At 41.1% G+C, this 19,542-nt stretch overlaps 1 protein-coding gene across 9 annotated transcripts in view; it reads left to right on the top strand.

Annotated features, from left to right (window-relative positions):
• ZBTB20 (zinc finger and BTB domain containing 20) overlaps nt 1-18,813 on the top strand; it is a 941,497-nt gene extending 922,684 nt beyond the window's left edge. For all 9 annotated transcript variants that reach the window (XM_077293705.1, XM_077293703.1, XM_077293706.1 and 6 more), the window contains 2 exons: nt 489-2,084; nt 3,452-18,813. In XM_077293705.1, the coding sequence (XP_077149820.1) occupies nt 509-2,084; nt 3,452-4,125 (2,250 nt within the window). In that variant the 5' untranslated portion in view covers nt 489-508 and the 3' untranslated portion in view covers nt 4,126-18,813. The remainder of the gene's footprint in view (nt 1-488; nt 2,085-3,451) is intronic.
• The last annotated feature ends 729 nt before the right edge of the window (nt 18,814-19,542 follow it).

The raw sequence follows: 19,542 nt of genomic DNA, 5'->3' as shown, positions 1-19,542 counted from the left end.
ATACCTAGGTTATACCAGCTGTACATATATAATTATATACAGGAGATACTCAGGTTATACCAGCGATACATATATAATTATATACAGGAGATGCCCAGGTCATACGAGCTGTACATATATAATTATATACAGGAGATGTCCAGGTTATACCGGCTGTACATATATAATTACATACAGGAGATACCTAGGTTATAGCAGCTGTACATATATAATTATATACAGGAGATACCCAGGTTATACCAGCTGTACATATATCATTATATACAGGAGATTCCCAGGTCATACGAGCTGTACATATAGAATTATATACAGGAGATTCGCAGGTCATACGAGCTGTACATACAGAATTATATACAGAAGCTGCCCAGGTGATTGCAGGACAGGTAGTAATGTCCAGGGTCGGGGCTGCTGTGTTTTGGGCGGAGGGTCCCCGCAGCACAGAGTGTTTAATATTTCTATGACTGATTTTTGCTTCTCTTTGCTCACAGGTGACATCAGTTGCAAGGGGATGACCGAGCGCATTCATAGTATCAACCTTCACAACTTCAGCAATTCCGTGCTCGAGACGCTCAACGAGCAGCGCAACCGTGGCCACTTTTGTGACGTGACGGTGCGAATCCACGGAAGCATGCTGCGGGCCCACCGCTGCGTGCTGGCCGCTGGCAGCCCATTCTTCCAGGACAAACTGCTGCTAGGGTACAGTGACATCGAAATCCCCTCCGTGGTGTCGGTCCACGCCGTGCAGAAGCTGATTGACTTCATGTACAGCGGGGTACTAAGAGTCTCCCAGTCTGAGGCTCTTCAGATCCTGACAGCCGCAAGCATCCTACAGATAAAAACCGTCATCGACGAATGCACGAGAATCGTCTCACAAAATGTAGGCGGAGTGTTCCCGCTAATACCGGACTCTGGCCAAGAGACACCCAGGGGTACTCCAGAATCGGGGACCTCGGGGCAGAGCAGCGACACAGAATCTGGCTTCCTGCGGAGCCACCGTCAGCACAGTGTGGACAGGATCTACTCTACATTATATACATGTTCCATGGAAAACGGCAGCGGGGAACGCTCCTTTTATAGCGGAGCTCTGGTGAGCCACCACGAGACTGCCTTAGGGCTCCCGAGACAACATCACATGGAGGAGCCCAGCTGGATCACACGCATACATCAGCGTTCTCAGCGGATGGAAAGGTTTCTGACCACCACTCCAGAAACCACCCACTGCCGCAAGCAGCCACGTCCTGTACGTATTCAGACAATGATGGGAAATATCCACATAAAACAAGAGGTGGAGGACGACTATGACTACTACGGGCAGCAGAGGTCACAGGCCCTGGAACGCAACGAGTCAGAAGAGTGCGCCGAAGACACCGATCAAGCCGAAGGCACCGAAAGTGAACCCAAAGGAGAAAGCTTTGACTCTGGAGTAAGTTCCTCGATCGGCACAGAACCGGACTCCGTGGAGCAACAGTTTATGCCTAGTCTCGTAAGAGACGGGCAACAAGATCCTTCCCAAGCGGAGTCTAACAACTTGTCCACTGAATGCGTAGACAACCAGAACCAACAGCACTTAGATACCAGCTCTTCCTCGCCCGAGAGGAGCAACACCGTTGACATGGACAGCACAGTGCTCAGTGTTAGCAATAGCACCGAAAAGGGGGTCCTACAGACTTCTGTCTCCCAGTCGATTACCCAAGCTATGCCAACCACTCAACTCTACTTACGTCAGACGGAAACTCTCACCAGCAACCTGAGAATGCCACTAACTTTGACCAGTAATACCCAGGTCATTGGAACAGCCGGCAATACCTATCTTCCGACCCTCTTCACTACGCAGGCAGCTGGGACTGGTCCAAAGCCTTTCCTCTTCAGTCTGCCCCAACCTTTGGCTGCTCAGCAAACACAGTTTGTGACAGTTCCCCAAGCCGGATTGTCTCCATTTTCTTCCCAAATCCAAAACCAACAATCCCAAGGTGGACACAGCACAGGCAGCAGCCAAGGAGAAAAAAAGCCTTATGAGTGCACCCTCTGCAACAAAACCTTCACCGCCAAGCAGAATTACGTGAAGCACATGTTCGTACATACAGGTAGGTGGCCAGAGCTGGTCAACTGATTTCTTTTCACATAATTTCTAATTTTCCCAGTAGATTCCTTTCCTTTTGTCCTAACTCTCCACCCTTAATCAAGAAGTCCCAAAATACTGTAACACCCCACAACTCAGTTTGTTGAATTGACTTCTTCTCCATTGACACCGCAACATCATCTGTCTTTGCTTCCATAATTCCCAATCTCCTGTACTTTAGTGCTCCTGCAAAGCTCGTTCCTTCCACCCCTCATCTACTATCCTACCTGTATTACACTGTCCTTAATTAAACCAACTCACCATATGATCATGAAGATCTCGTCCACTTCGTAGAGTGGTGACATTGACCCCTCATTATGCCAATAAGACCCTCAGGAGCCCAGTAATCTCAAACTGGCAACTTGAAACTCTCAAAATCCCCAAACCAACCTAAGAAATGAGCCACCACTCTATGAACTGGTTACATCCACGCTATGAACTGGTGACATTAACCTCTCAATACTTTATTTAGGCCCAGTTACCAAAATCATACTCAAGAAGCCCAAAATTCTCCAAGTGGTGACTCTCAAAGCTTGATATCCCAATAGCCACCTTGAAAACTCCCACCAGTCTTGATGAGATACTTCTTCTTACCAACAACCCTTTCCCGTTAACATTTTATTAACCAAACTAAACCCAAAAAAGCCCATCCTGGAAGCAACCATCATTTAATCAATAAAGTCCTCTTGCCACCCCTCAGTGTGCCACAAAATCTGAACCATCTAAACGTAGTTATGAAGAAATGGCCAACTCCAACACTCATCCTTGTTCTGGACAAAAACGTGGCTCTCAATCATCCTCATTGTATAGCAGAGGCTCACTCAACTGAAAAGGTCCAACCCTGGTCCCACCGAGGCCCTCATGCCCACCCTCTGAAGCACCAGTAGAGTCCATCAGTTTGAGACATATCTACTTGCAAGGACTCTTCTGCCAGTTACTGCTCATGAAAGGCAGTGGTCACTTTTCGCCTGAATTGTTAGAACGTTCCGGCCATCTCGTAAGTCCCAGTGCAACCATAAATGTCTAATTAGACAGGAAGTCCCAGTGTCATTAACAATGTGATGTTGTTGTTGTTGTTGAGGTCCTTCATCTTTTACAATATATTGTATTTCTGCTTTCGGAAGTCACCAACCTCACTGCACATTCCTGACCTCTCCCCCGTGTGCCGTTACTAAGGAGTGGTATAGAACCAAAATGTTAAATATTCCACCATCTGTGCTCACGTCATCTGTACTCATCTGGTTGTGAGATATTTTACTGACCCTGTGTTTTCTTTGTTTCTGTTTTTTTTTGCTTTTTTTCTCCCCCTTTTATGGACAACCTAAAAAAAAGGAGAGAAACCGCACCAGTGTAGCATCTGCTGGAGATCGTTCTCATTGAAGGATTACCTAATCAAACACATGGTGACGCACACAGGCGTGAGGGCGTACCAGTGCAGCATCTGCAACAAGCGCTTCACCCAAAAGAGCTCCCTCAATGTGCACATGCGCTTGCACCGCGGAGAGAAATCTTACGAGTGCTACATCTGCAAAAAGAAGTTTTCTCACAAGACGCTGCTGGAGAGGCACGTGGCTCTTCACAGCGCCACCAACGGCACTGCCAGCATCCCAGTACCCGCTCCACCTCCAAACTCAGCTCCAGGATCAGTTCAAGCTCCTGCCACCACCCCAGGACAAGGATTGCCTCCAGCTCCCAGCATGCCTACAGCACCGGTCTTGTCGCCTACTCCGGTCTTGGCATCTGCTCCGGTTTTGGCTCCAACTCCAGCCTTAGTTCCAGCTCCAATTTTGGTCTCTGCCTTAGCACCGGCACCAACACTGGCTGCACCCCCTACCGCTGCTCCACCACCGGCTAGTCCAGTTCTAGTCCCTCGTCCTGGGCCCCCCAACAGCGGAGCCCCGGTATGCTCAGAGGCCACAACGTACGTTTGCTCAGTGTGCCCAACTAAGTTTGACCAAATCGAGCAATTTAATGACCACATGAGAATGCACGTTTCCGACGGATAAATACCATCCATTCTTACGAACAAACAACAAAAAAACAAAAAAAAACAAAAGCTATGGCACTAGAATTTAAGAGTTTTCTTTTTATTTTTAGGGGTTTTTTTCGACATTTTGTACTACATGAAGAACTTTATTGCCTGCTGGTACATTACATTTCCGGAGAGTGGGTGAATATATATATCTATATATATCAAGATATATAACCTGCATATATATTTTATCCAGTCTCCCTCAGATGGTGGCCTTAAGGCCTGGTAGATATACCTGAATTCTACTGGTTGGAATTCTAACTACTGGCCTCTAAATACAACCCTTCTTTAAAAAAATAAAAAAAATAAAAAAAAAAATAAAAAGAAAAAAAAAATACAAAAAGACAAGTGAAAAAAAATAATTCATGAAACATACAGAAACTGAACCCTTGTTTCCACTTGTGTAGAGCACTACAAAAAAATAATATAACAAAATATTCTGAAAGGCCTACTGTCTCCTAATATGCCGCCTACAGTGTTTTTGTTTTTTTCTTCTTTCCATGGCTTTTTACTTTCTGATGGACATTTTTCTGCATTTAATCGCTCAGACTCCACAGTATCTGATGGATAAAAACTACGCACTTATTTTATTATTGTCTTTTTCACCCCCGTTGCGGCATTAAATGTCTTCTTCTTTTTTTTTGCGGGAGGAACGGGCAGTTAAAGGAGGCTGGTAAGAGAGGACCAGAATTCGAGCATCCTCCCGGGGGGGTCACGGTCTGGTTCATCCTGCCACCTGGTCCTACCTAAATCCCCCTCTCATCACCCTTTTACCCGTCCATGTATTTCATCTGCAGCTGAAGAAAGTAAGAACTGAGAGAGCGACATGAAACACACAAGGGCAAAACGTCTGGCTGTGCGAAAAGTTGTTTTGTAACTTTTTTTTTTTTCTTTTTGAAATTTAAAGCAAAGAAGAATCTGAAATATCCGAAGCAGCTTGTGCAAAAATCCGCAGTCCTGACGCAGCACAGGATGGAGGCACAAATGTGTCCACGGAACCAGCGTCACGGACTTACATCCGAGGTATAGCAATCCAAAATCTGCTCAGCCACAAATCGGAGGTCCGGTGCCATCAAGGTGCATTCTGTTCTATGTGTGACGGGTGGGCCGGGCGCAGACCCCATACATCTCCTTGTGTTGGGTCCATATTGGTGACGTTTCCAAAGGCAGACTGTTCTTGTTGCATCTCGCCTGGCAATTTTTCGCCTACCCTTTTCTGAGCACTTATCTTTTCGGGTCAAATCTTTTTTGATCCCCAATTTAGCTTTATGGTCGCTACAAATTGCACAGGTAAAAGGAACAGTCTGCTTTCCTCCCCATCCCCCTCCATCCCCTCTCTGGATGGTTGCAAAAAATATTAAGAAAATTTGTAGGATCATTCTGTAATAGGATTTGCCAAATCCATCCCGAACGGTCTCTTTTGTCACCGCGGGAAATGTTAGCAAGAAATAAATACGCACCACGGAAAAAAGAAACAAAACGGATATTTTGGTTTAATTTTGACAAATTCCAAATCAGAATTTGCAACAAAAAAAAAAGTTATCACGGTATCATGAAATCAATGGTTTTTATTTGTTACCCCTGCAAATTAATTGCCAAATATTAACCCTGAAATGATGTCTAATTAATGCCAGAATGTCAGTTCTTGACCCCTGTACATTGCTTGGGAGCATTAGTGCTACAATGTGTCCGCTCTCACGAGATGCTTGTGTTGTCATCTCCAGCAATTTGGTAATTTACCGCAAACTCTGTTTTGGGAAATTTTGATGTTTTTTTATTTGTTCTTATTCTATTTTTTTTTTCTAATTTTATGCTCAGAATGATCGCTGAGAATTTACATTTTTTGGGTGAATTTCCAAATGAACAACAATTATTACAGTGGGGGAATCACTTTTATTAATATTAATTTGAATACATTTTAAACTTTTACATTTTCTATTTAGTTTACAAATTCACAGCTTTATGATTTTCTTTTGACCTTTATTTTTTACTTTTTCACGGTGACCATAGAACGTTCTCCGTGGGTTTGGCAAATTCTGCAATTGTCATTTTTCATAGAGGAACTCCAGCATGTTCATTGTGTGAAGCAAACGGTGCAGGGAGTGACGAACCTCCATCAAGTGAAACTTTTGTTTTGTTTTCTTTTTTTTTTTTTTTTGTAAATTTTCTACGTAACTAACGTTTAGTGCAAGGGACAAAGCCGGGCGAACACTGGACGTGCAGGGGAACGGTCTGGGCTGGAGTCGGGGGGCTGCTCGCAGATTAGTGGGAGGAACACAGGAATAATGAGCAAGTGATTGAGAACCGGACGTAACTTTTCTATTTGCTGCTTTGTATTCTTCATTTTATGTAGCGTCTTTTTGCCGGGAGGAATTTTAACTCCTTATCTGCCACGCGATTGGTGGCGAAACAATGCAATCACCGAGCGATTCTCCACCGCTCGCCCTGATCTCACGTGTACCATCTGACCTTACAAGGATTCTTAGATTCCTGTCCATTGGGGCCACTGAATCCAGGGAGAAGAAGGTGTTCTCTATACCCATGTCTGACAGGTCTGCCCTCCGACACAAGATGCCAAAAGACGCCAAACTCTGGCACAACCTGTTCGATCAATTGGCCCCTAAAAGTCACGAGTCCTTCACAATATCCTAGGGTTAAAATATGGACCATCATCTTGGAGTGCTGACTTATTAGCTCAGTGCTGACTTATTGTCTCATAAGTTTGACTTATCTCAGAGCTCTGACATTATCATCTCAGAAGTCTGACTTAGCACCTCAGAGTTCTGTCTTATTATTTCGGTGCTAACTTATTATCTCAGAGCTCTGACTTATCTCAGTGCGCTGACATTATCTTAGAGTTCTGACTCGTCTCAGCGCTGAGTTATTAACTTGGACATCTGACTTATTATATACAGTGCTGACTTATTATCTCAGACTCCTGACTTATATCAGCACTGAGTTATTATCTTAGTGATCTGACTTATTATATCAGTGCTGACTTATTATCTCAGAGCTCTGACTTATTATATCAGTGATGACTTATTTTCTCAGATCACTATCTTATTATTTCAAAGCAGTGATTTATCTGAGAGTGTTTACCTACTATCTCAGAGTACTGACATTATTACCTCAGTGCTGACTTATCTCAGAGCGCTAACATATTATCTCAGAGCTCTGACTTCTTATCTCAGTGCTGACTTATTTTACAGCGCTAACTCATAATCTCAGAACTATGGCTTATGTCAGAGTTCTGTGTTATTATGTCAAAACTGTGACTCATTATCTCAGAGCTCTGACTTGACTTATGTAAGTTATTATCTCAATGACTTATTACCTAGGAGCACTGGCTTATTTTCTCAGTGCACTGAATTATTTCAGAACACTAATTCAATATTGTACAGCAATAAGTTAACTCTTAGAACAGACTTACAAAGTACAAATTTGTTATTTCAGAGCGCTGGATTGTTACCTAAAAGTGCTATCTTTATATTTCAGAGCATTCACTTTTCTTATGCAGATGATATAATATCTCTGAGCACTAAACTTATTTTCTGACTTGTTATCAGAGAAGGCTAATGTACTATTTTAGAACTCTGACCAAAGTTCTGACGGCTCTGACTTACTAATATATTTTTGTTGCTCTGAGTTATTATCTCAGGCCTTTGGTTTATTTTATTGAATCTCTGATGTGTTGCCTAGAACATTATTTTAGTTGTTCATTAGCTCTGGTTTATTTAATTGCTCAGATTTATTATCTCATAGTGACAGTTATCTGACTTATTCATGTCCCAGCTCTGATTTACTATCTCAGATCATTATCTGGGATGAAACCTCTTCTAATGCTGACCTCAATAACTGATGAAGGCTGCATCCTCATGAATATTGATCAGTATGGCCACCTAGACATTAGGGCGTTGTAGTTTTCCCCAGATATAGGCCAATATTACCAATATTATGCACATGTTCTAATACTCTGGTTTATGAAAGCAATTGCTGAGATACACAATGGACCTGTCATATGGTGAACCGATAAGTCTGAGTATAGAACTCCCAACACATAATTGATCAAACTTGATTCCATAGCGCCACCTACAGACTACTGACTCATAGTAACAAATTAATTCTGCCATATGAGAATCGGTGACCGCCAAGCTCGATCCACCGCATTCTCATTTTTGACCACTAGATGTCACTGGCTTCTGGAGGCCTTTCCCCATGGAGACAACGAAAACATTCCAAAGGTCCAAAAGTGATCGAGTCCGATCCCAGACGTCCTGTATAAGATCCTGCTGCAGTCCCCACAGAGAAGGCTCCACCAGTTTATGATTTTTCTATACATTTGAACGATCCTAAAATATTTATTTATTGTATTTATTATGCTTGCTTTTATGGCGCCCACATATTCTGCAGCGCTTTACAGACATTATCATGCTCAATCTGGTACACCATTGCAATTTTTTTTTCTCTTAATAGGTTTAAAATGAAAAACTAGGTTCAATTCTAAATAATAGGCTCAATGCTAAATTCATATATCTAGTGCTACCTTTCTGTTCCAGAGCACCAAATCCTCTGCACAGACGTAGAGTTCCTTCCTTACTGTCTACATGCACCACTAGAGGGAGCCCCGGAGCCGACCGCATACTGTACACACATAGAACTCCATTCTAACACAGTCCGCAGTCAGCACCTGAGCTCCCCCTGGTGGTGGCCAAAGGCAGACGCAATTTCATCATCTAAATCTATGTCTCGGGAAGGGATTTGCACATTTATATCATAAGGATTCAATTTAAGAGTAAATCTGGTGTAGACCTTCCTATAGGAGGCCATATACAAGGTGTGGAGGGTGCAGTTGCTCCTCTGTGCCACAGTGCAGGACAGCAGGGCTTTAAAGGGGTAATGCAAAGTTTGGAGTAGATTGAAGTCTTTCATTTCGCCCATATTTTCTGGTTTTATGATGGAAGCCACCACAATATTCATGAGAATGCAGGCTTGGCATCACCTCCGTCCCCCATTATTGATACTTTGCTGTGTTCCGAGGGCAGACCTGCATTATGGCGTGACCTATCCTAGCTGCCCATGCCAAGCGCACACTGTACGTAGACCAGTATGGAGCAGACAGCGAGCGTGCGGCGGCACTAGAGCGCCCCCTGTGCAGAACCGTGGGGCCACATGGGGTGGCCGACACTAGTGATGCCCCGAGGTGTCGCCCCTACTCCGGCTGCACCCTACAAACAGATGTGTGTCTACAGGATTTAGGAGCGGGTTGAGTACGATCTCCTTTCGATGCGTGCGAGTCTTCCACCGAGGAGAACCTATACACAGACGTTATTCTCTGTGTTGTGACACCTTTGTTGTAGAATGGATGATTTCGTTGTGTGAGGAGTGGGGGAGTCATCGTCTGAACACTATGCTGTAATATCCTCCCACGCAGATGTCATCTCTCCCGTAGAGTTCTTGTCTGGTTGTTCATCCCTATGGTGATAGAGCAATACATGCCATAGATTCCCTCCTCTGCAGTGCCTCCTTAAAGGGAACCTGTCATCCGCTACTGCAGGATGCCCTGTTAAAGATAAAGTAGAGCAGGCGATGGCACCTTTAAGTGCCCATCTGGGGGTCTGGGAGAAGTAAACACCATTCCACGACTCGATGGGTCTTGTTGCCCCTTTATTGAATGGAGGAGATATGAGACCTGCTCCAGCCTCCTGGTTGAGTCTTTGGGGGGTTCTTTGTACCCACTTCTAGAACATTATTCTTGGGGCTTTCGTAATGTGCCCAAAAGTAAAAGAGCCTGACCCAGTGATGGGTTTCCTCTAAGAAACAGTTTGCACTAACTACAGAGTACACCTGATATGCGACTTGTGGCTGCCCCTTCTGCACAGAGGATGTTATATTCCGAGCTTGTCCCCCGTGGTCACAGAATTTCCCCAAATTATCGCCAATGTGTTACCCACACGGTTATTCACACAGGACACAGGTGCTGGAGAAGAAGAGCTGGACTTAATGGAGACGTCTCCCACCCAATGCTACCTTACTGACCTTCTCCTTGTAGCAATAGCATAGAGGCGGCCATGTCTGCAGATAAGAACCTCGCGTCCTGTCCCGTGACCCTGCGTGCGTTAGCGGCCATGTACAAACCTAGCGATCGCTGTCTTCTGGGTAACCTGTCGTACCGTGCAGGGAAACATTCTTTTGTCGTTGAGGACGGAGAGAGTTTCACTTGTTATTTCTGTTTTGTTCCGTTTTTGGCCAATCTTCTTCTTCCGTCGGGACTCTCTGCTTTGTGATTTTGCTCGTTGTTGTTTTGCGTTGATTATTATTGCACTAAGTTTGACTGCACTGCACTGCACTACTGACAAGTCATTGCACAGGCCGAGAGGCAGACAGCGGAAAGAAGTCGATCATGCTGATGCGATGGTTAAAAAATCGTAGCTACAAAAGCTGAATTGGGTTGAGCCCACTTAAAGTAAAAACTGATCTTCCTAGATGTAACCACAACTGATTGCCTTCCCTGACATGTACACACATTCTCAGTATAGGTGAATGGGAACCGCCGAAAGCGGAATGGTCGGAAAGAAACCTTCAGTTGGGCCATGGGCATTAGAGGACACCGTAATGTGCAACTTTCAACCATCCGGCCACCCGAGAAATGAATCATTGATCAAGAACTGGAAATGTCCTTCACACTCGTCCACTCTTTGCCAGTTGGAGAACTTTCATGACCACCAGTCTCAATGTTCTTGGTGGTGTCGGCTAGCCCTCCTCTAATATCCATGGCCGACTTTAGATTCAGTACGTTCGAGGAAGGGTCAAGATGTTTGACGCCCTAAACCTAAACCAGTCAAGCTTTACCGACAATACCACACTAACCCGTTAAGATGCCAACTAACTCTTAAGATGTTGTGTTCTTACGATACAAACGTTGCATTCGTGCTTCCTGAAATAAGACGTGACGGTGGTCCTCACCGGTATGAGGTGACCGAGACAGCGGTGGGGTCACGGGGGGGAGATGAGAAAAAAAAAAATCTGTGATCCAGTATTAAAGCTTCTTGAAGGATTTCCCCCTCTTGATTGCTGTGCACTGTGGACCTCACAGACCTGATACGATGTATTACAGAATGGTGGTTGCTTTCGCTGATCCCCCATGCGTTCTACATGACAAGTTAAGGAAACTGTTAGTTTCTGATATTAGAGACCACCATGAAATTCACGAGATCTCTTCTCCTAGAGTTGTCCACCCCGGTGTCTCCTGGAAGAAACGGGACGCTGAATAACTTTGTTACTCTAAACATCAGCCATAATCTCGTTGTAGACACACGTGTTCGAAGTAGCAGATCAGACCTAAAGCGAGAGAAACCGAGGCTCGAACTGCAAGTATTAAGAAGTACATGTTTAGTCGAGGTCTCAGCCTTATGCTTTCCTTGAGACGTTAAGCTCGTATACTACAGTGGCTGCTTGCTGCAATATCCTACTGAAATCAGGCGGAAAGTCACTCGCCTGGAGCGGTGGGATCCCACGCCCGCAATGCTGTGATTAGATTTGCACTAGACTCAAGTACTTTTTCACCTGGAGCTACAGAAGGATGCACGCACACTCACGACGTGGACGGTGCGGCTTGGAAACAGACTGACGTCCTATTCTTGGGTTGTCATCTGTGCATTAATAACCTTGGATTCTCCACGCACCGACTATTCATGTCGTGTCCATATTTTCCAATATTTACGACAGGGCCAGTATCTGGACAGAACTTTGGATTCTCACGATATACATATATATACACACCCATTAGGCTCCAGTCCACTGCTTGCTGTCGTTTACACTCTCTTTGTCTCGGCCGAGGAGAGCGGGGAGAGGTCTTCTCTTGATGTGAGTTATTATTCGGCTTGTTGGCATCTGCTTTTTTTTTCCAATAAGTTTTTTCTTATCGTGTGCTAACAATGAAGCATTGCACTTTTTCCCCTTGTAAAAAAAAATAAAATAAAATAAAAGTTAAAAACAAAAAAAATACAGGGGGAATAATCTATAGTTGTTTGTTTCTTGCAATGAGTTGTAAAAAATTGAAAAAAAAAAACAAAAACATGAAATTTCAAGTAAAAAAAAATAAATAAATTGTGGAGTTTTTTTGGAAGTTGACCAAATCGTGACTCGAAAATATTTTGGCAACTAAAAGGTCTGGTGCTGGTGTTGAAGGGGGAAGTGTTACTCGCTCGTCGTATGTTTACCCCAGGCAGTGTCTAGATAGCAGATGTATTTATTTGTTGTTTTCGGGATGGGGGGATTTCGCTCACTTCATGAACTTAGTAGATGTTTACCAAGAAGGAAACCACCTTACTGCCTTGTTGTATCAGTCACAACACATTGTAAATCCACGGGCTGGGCCGCGCCACTGCGGCTGAGCCAAAGAAAAAAAAAACAAGACCAAAATCCTTCCTGGTCGCAGTTCTTGTCTTTATTTCTATATATTGTACTTTTTTTTTAAATATATATTCTGATTAGATCTGAAGTATCGTGAGCTACGACACCCCTCCCCTCCCCCTCCTGTCAATCACTGTCCGTACCGCAGCACTAAATACACTAAAGCGCTAGTTATCGATAGAACAGACTTTATTTTAGTTTTTTATCATTAACTTTTTTTTTTACTAACATCGTTCTTCGTATTTAATCTTTACAAGCAGTATCAACCGTTCATGTGAAAAGCGGAGTTATAAAAAAAAATAGAAAAGACGCTCATTTTTTTTTTTGTATATTTTTAGATATTCTTTTTGTCTTAGTTTTCGCTTTGTTTTTTTTCCATTTTATTGATATGTAATTCTACTGTAGACCAAATATTAGCGTGGAGGCTGAATTTCAGGCAAAAGGCAGGTGACATGTTAAGACGCAACATGCAAACATGCTATGAGCATCTTTACAAAGCCTTATCGATTTTATTCTTTTTTATTTTTTGCCATGGGCTGTCGGTTGGAGCCTCGCCCGTGGGTCGACCAGGCGACACTTCCCAGTTGTGGGGGATTTTTTTAATTAAAAAAAACACTAGTTCATATTTTGTAATCGTACAATCATTGTATTATGTCATGGTTATTTCCTTCAGTAACGCAACAGAAGTGCATTGCAGGTGTTACCGAGAATCGGGGTGGGGGGGTGAACGATGCAGTAAGGCCTTTGTGTTTAGACAATGCTTTGAGTTTGTTCATTTTATTGTACATATACAGCACATATCTTTAGCTTTTTATATCATTTCAATAGGAAGACGTTATTTTTTGATGTGTTTGGTACCATGTCATGGTTGTGTCTTCAGGCTGCGTCCGGTGTGATGAGGGGTTGTACAGGACCCCACTGCGGTCACTTTCCTTTATTGTTTCGTAAACTTTTTCTACAATAAATAACCACTTCCTGACTTTGAAAAAAAAAGTCAGGCAGTATTCACCAATCAAAATGTTCCATCTTGTGAACAATTTTAGTTGGGTCAATATGTCTGGTCCTACTTTCCTGAATTCTAGTATTTGGACCACCACCATCCAAACATTCTGAAAAATAGTTAAAAAAGTATACCCTTCCTCCCAAATCTAGCAATTATTTATATCTTGGTGCTAAATTATTAAATCCAAAATTCACATTTAACTTTTTTATATTTTTGGCACTTCAGTATTAATGTTTCTCAAATCATGGTGCTAAATCTAATTATTTACAAGAACATTGGGGTAATAATCATAATTTTGGAAATGTTTCCAATCATTGAAATGACAAAGAAAGTATGTGAAATTGTCACTGAAATGTGCTCAATTTAAAATGTGACCCAAAGGATAACAATTATAATAAAAGGTAGATTGCGGAATCACCACCCCCCAAATAAAAGTTGTCTATTTTTTCATAATTTAACAAAATAAATAAATAATAAAATAATTGATATCTTTCATTGCCTGTAAAGTCATGATTTTGAGTGGTTTGTTTGACATTGCAAATTATAAACCCCAGTCCCAGAACAGGAAGCCTGCAATGCAAAAATCGTGTCACTTAACCACACACATCAAAAATTTAGGTATATTCAAACAGCGCGTCCTTGACTGAAATTTTCTTAAAATGAGAACTGAGAGATTTATTTTTTTTTAAAGGAAGGAATTTTTTGTTTTTGTGTAATATTTTCTATTTTGAATGCATTTTATTGGTATAAGACTGTTTTGTTTTGTTTGTTATAATTCTCTTTGGTGAAGGCATTAATAATAAAAAAAATGTAAAGAAAAATTAAATAAAAAATTAAAGGAGAGAGACAATTTGAAACAATCTATGTTTGCCCTTATGGATATGCTGCATATCTGAGATATTAAAGCTGATTTGTCAATGAGTGTTAAAGATGGGATAAGAATTTGTTTTTTTTGTACGTGTTAAGATAATATTGTTATCCACTGCTGTTAATTTTGTGTTGAAAAGGAACGTAGAAAAGGGATTGTTGTGTTTTCGAGTTTAATTTTTTTATTAAGAATATTATTTATGAGATGTCAAACACTGGACTTTGAGTTTAAGCATTAAGAAAAAAAAAAATTCCATTTCTATATTGAGAGTCGGTGCCCCTCTCACATCTCCTTTCTCTTCCGATTTGTAAACATCAAATGTAAAACTTTTCTCCAGTTTTATTACAATTAGGAGAACTTTTTGAAATTGTGGAAGTTCTAAAAGGAGAGGAGAGAGGGGACATCATGACATTGAAACACAAAAATGTCCATACAATAGAGGGGTTGAGTTGCGGAGACCCACAAACCTTAGAGCCTTCTCCATCCCGACATATCAACACAACCAAATTCACAGTCATCTGGATATGAAACCATAAGTTTCACCCTCCATTACCGTATCACAGAGCACAAAAACAGCACTGGATGTGCATATTGGATATGACGTTTACTTCCTTCTTTACATACAAAGTCCCCCACCATAGACACAGTTTCTAGTATATGTGCCTTTTTTCTTCTTTTATAAAGCAACCCAACTGGGGCACCATTGCCCCCTCCCTCAGTTATAGCTACCGTCTGTTTTTTTCCAAGGAGTTAGCACAACACTACTGAATTCAAGCCTCGGAATGCAATTTTCCCTGTAAGAGTGAGGCCTGAATGTCCCTTCTGCCCTTGCCTAGAAGACAAGGGACCTTGTCACTACCTTCAAAGTCCATTAGTTCGCATCATAATATATTTATTTTTGTATTCTAGACATAGAGTGTGGCCTTAAACTCATTCCCTCACCTCAATAACTCATCCCTAATTGGTGTTAAATTCACCTTAATTTTCATGCATCAATATCGGACCCAGGGTGTAAATGGTTTTAACTGACAACAGGATAGTTTTTTGATCCATATAGTTAAGTGCTTCCTACTACAGGTGCGGGCCCCAAACAGACCCCAAAATAATACCCCAGATCTTAAGAATTACAAGACTTCATCACTGCCAGATTGATGTTTTATCTTTCATCACTGTGAATACTGCCTCCTTCAAGACTTGAATATATTCTCTCCATTCACTTCCATTTTTCTCGTCCATTACTTATATTTGTGGTTTCCTACCAAATGAATTCGTGATCTATACAAAACCAAATTCGTGATGGAAAAGCTTTCTCAGTGACACAGGATAATAGCCTCTAATCTGTGTGTTCTAAAGAATTATCCTTACCTGGAGCATCTTGACATTAATTAAAGCAAAACTATCCAAAAAGGCAAAACTATTCATGGACTCTTCTATTATTTATCAATATTTATGTTAGAACTCATTTAGCAAGAAAGAAGTCCAATGTAGATCTTGGTAAAAGAGGCACCGCAATGGGTACCATACATACCCCACAATAAGATTTTGGTATGAGGACCCAAAATTATAGATTTGGTTGTCACAACCATATAAAACCCTTTTATGAAGGTATTTGTCAGTGAGAAAATTGCCAGGTGAGGACTGCTAAGCAGCCAGAAAATGACTCCGCTCACTCAACCTCTCTCCAAAGCTATTTATATGAATCCAAACATTACAGATTCCCTCATGAATAGTCCAGAATGAGGTAACAACCTCCAATACCGGATCACACACTCAGAAAAAAAAGCATTTGCACCATAACCGAGTAACAAGCAGCACTATCTAGTCATCCACTTGCAGCCAGAGAACGATGTTAGGAAGACAATAAGGCACTGTGTGTTTTTAAAGAAAATATATATACAAAAAAAATAGATAAAATGGTCGGAGCATTACAAGACAGCCGCATCTATTCGCTAACTTTTCTTTTTGGTACTGTTCAATTCACTTTCTCTTTACAAGTGGTGTTTAGGCAGCATATATGTATATGTACCTGTGTATACATATATACTGGGTGTATGTCTTTCTATATACATTTCTGTATTCTGTGTGAGTTGACATGTATATATTTGTATTTAAAAGAAAAAAAACAACTGGTTAAACATAAGCAGAAAATCTGACGGTAATTTATCCACTGGTAAGAGCACGTTATCCATAGTGTCAGTGATTGAAATAAGGATTACCAGGAACTCTTGGCCTGCCTTTGGAAAATACGTTTTTGGTTTGATAATCAGGGTGTGGTGGGTGTTGTGTGAAAATGGTCATGAAAAAATAAGACAAAATCCTCCAAGCACCTTATTGTGGCAAGGGACGTGTCATTTCCTCTTATGTTGCGCACCTTGAGAGTGTTGGCGTGACGCACTCATGTAATGTGCACTTCTCCTGTCTGCTTTCCAAAATCATTCCGAATCTTTAACTATTTTTATTTTTAATTTCATGATTTTACAATTAGTACTTTTATAGTTCAAACCAATGTTCTTTTTGGCATCTTGCCTCATGGGTGACCCTGTGAGGGCGAACGATCCAGTGTGATTGGGCAGATGTGACCTATAAAATAGCTCAAATCCTTTCATGGGCCTGAATTCATTTACAACAATTAAGTAATTATGATCTTAATATAAGATATGGAGAAAACAAATATATTTTCAATTTGAAAGTTCTGGAGCAACTTCACGTGATTTAGACAAAAAAGTACGTAAAGATAAAAAGAGTTATTATCTCAGCTTTGAGATGAAATGATGATTATGTCCAAGATTTGGCAGTCCTAGTTTGGGGCTTTATAGATTTAAAAGACAGGACCCCAAAATCAGAGCTATGTGATAAAAAGTCAGAACTCGGAGATAGAAAATCAGGGCTGTTATAAAAAAGACAATGTGATAAAAAAGCAGAGCTCGGAGATAAAAAGTCAGGGCCATTATATAAAATGGACAATGAGATAAAAAAATCAGAGCTCAGAGATAAAAAGTCAGGGCTATTATATAAAATTGACAATGAGATAAAAAATCAGAGCTCAGAGATAAAAAGTCAGGGTTATTATATAAAATTGACAATGAGATAAAAAATCAGAGCTCAGAGATAAAAAGTCAGGGTTATTATATAAAATTGACAATGAGATAAAAAGTCAGAGCTCAGAGATAAAAAAAAAAATCAGGGTCGTTATATAAAAAGGACAATGAGATAAAAAGTCAGAGCTCGGAGATAAATAATCAGAGCCGTTATATAAAAAGGACAATGAGATAAAGAGCTAGGAGATAAAAAATCAGGGCCGCAATATAAAAAGGACAATGAGATTAAAAGTCACCTCGGAGATATTATCTCAGAGTAGCAAAAAGATGGAGCTTCTGGATTTGGAGTTCTCTGCATAATCAGAGCTATGAGATGATATCTCAGATCCTTTTTTATTAATCATGTTAATTTGCCTCCAAAGCTTGTGCTCAGTTTTTTTTATAATGCTTAGAGGAGAGTTTACTTCATTTCCTTAGCTCTTCTCACAAAAAGTGATATTGTATCACTGAGAGTAACGTCCATCTACAATGATACCACCGGCCATCCACGTGTCGTGACGGAGTGACCCTCGCTTTGTTTGCTCGTCTGTCAGGCCTGGTACCCCACAACCCTTCCCCAAACATCCTCCACTACATTATTATGTCTTTGTCAGAGGGCAGGCCAAGAGTTCTTAGTTGAGAGATAATTTTTTCTTTTTTTTTTCTCTTGTAATTGTTTTTGAGAATTTTTTTTTCAGTAACATTTGTCAATGGTAGAGAGAGGGAAAAAAAAGTGAACAGAAAAAATATAGACTTTTAAGATAAAAAAAATGAAGAAAAAAAAATGCATACGCCTTTTTATCAAGTGCTTTAAACTATAGAATTACTACACACATCCTGACAGCTTTTTATTTCCACAGTGGCAGAACCCTTAAGGCCATCTACTATTAGCCTCTTATCTTTCTCACCTATATTTACCTGTGATTTGTATTTGTTATTTAAACAGGACAAAAAAAAAGTTAAAAAAAAACACAATAAAAAAAGAACATAATTGTAGCGCTTCAATATTCTATTATATTACTATTGTGACATTTTTTGAATACTGTGAAAGTTTATCTCTTGCATATACTTTATACAGAAGTATTACGCCTTAAATACGAAAAAAAAAAAACTTTTACAAGTTTTCTGTTCTGTGTGGAAGAAGTTATCGATGTTGCTAAAGAATGATGTTTTTTTTGTTTATTTTATTTTTTTTAAATGTTACCAGCACTTTTTGTAAGTTTCACTTTCTGAGGTATTGTAAATTCACACTGTTTGTGAAGTTTGAATATGAAGGAAGAATAAAACAAAACTGAAAACATGTTTCCTTGGCGTTACGTCTCTTTAATTTGAAAAATACCGTTCATAAGAAAATGATTATCTTCTCCCCTGACGGCTCCATTACTTTCCAACGGGACGTTGCTTCAATCCTTTTGTCACCAAAGGTTTAGAGACACATTTCATTTTGATATTTGGCACAAAAAAAAGCCTCCGACCACTTCACGATCATGGGAACTTTCATTCAATTTGTGGTTTGTAAAAATTGCTTTTTTAAGTTTGTGGTTAAAGATCGTGCACAGACTGAGACCCAGACGACATGTGGACATATATATTGTGTATATATTGTATATGTACAACACAGTATGATGTCCCCTCAGTACATTCCCCCCCACACAGTGTGATGTCCCCTCAGTACATTCCCCATACACACAGTATGATGTCCCCACAGTACATTCCCCCACACACAGTATGATGTCCCCACAGTACATTCCCCCCCACACAGTATGATGTCCCCTCAGTACATTCCCCCCCACACAGTATGATGTCCTCACAGTACATTCCCCCACACACAGTATGATGTCCCCTCAGTACATTCCCCCCCACACAGTATGATGTCCTCACAGTACATTCCCCCCCACACACAGTATGATGTCCCCACAGTACATTCCCCCACACACAGTATGATGTCCCCACAGTACATTCCCCCACACACAGTATGATGTCTCCACAGTACATTCCCCCCACACACAGTGTGATGTCCCCTCAGTACAT

Source organism: Ranitomeya variabilis, chromosome 3 (assembly GCF_051348905.1).
Source record: "Ranitomeya variabilis isolate aRanVar5 chromosome 3, aRanVar5.hap1, whole genome shotgun sequence".
Classification (NCBI taxonomy): domain Eukaryota; kingdom Metazoa; phylum Chordata; class Amphibia; order Anura; family Dendrobatidae; genus Ranitomeya; species Ranitomeya variabilis.
The sequence above is the reverse complement of the archived record's forward strand: the minus strand, read 5'-3'. Positions and strand labels throughout refer to the sequence as shown.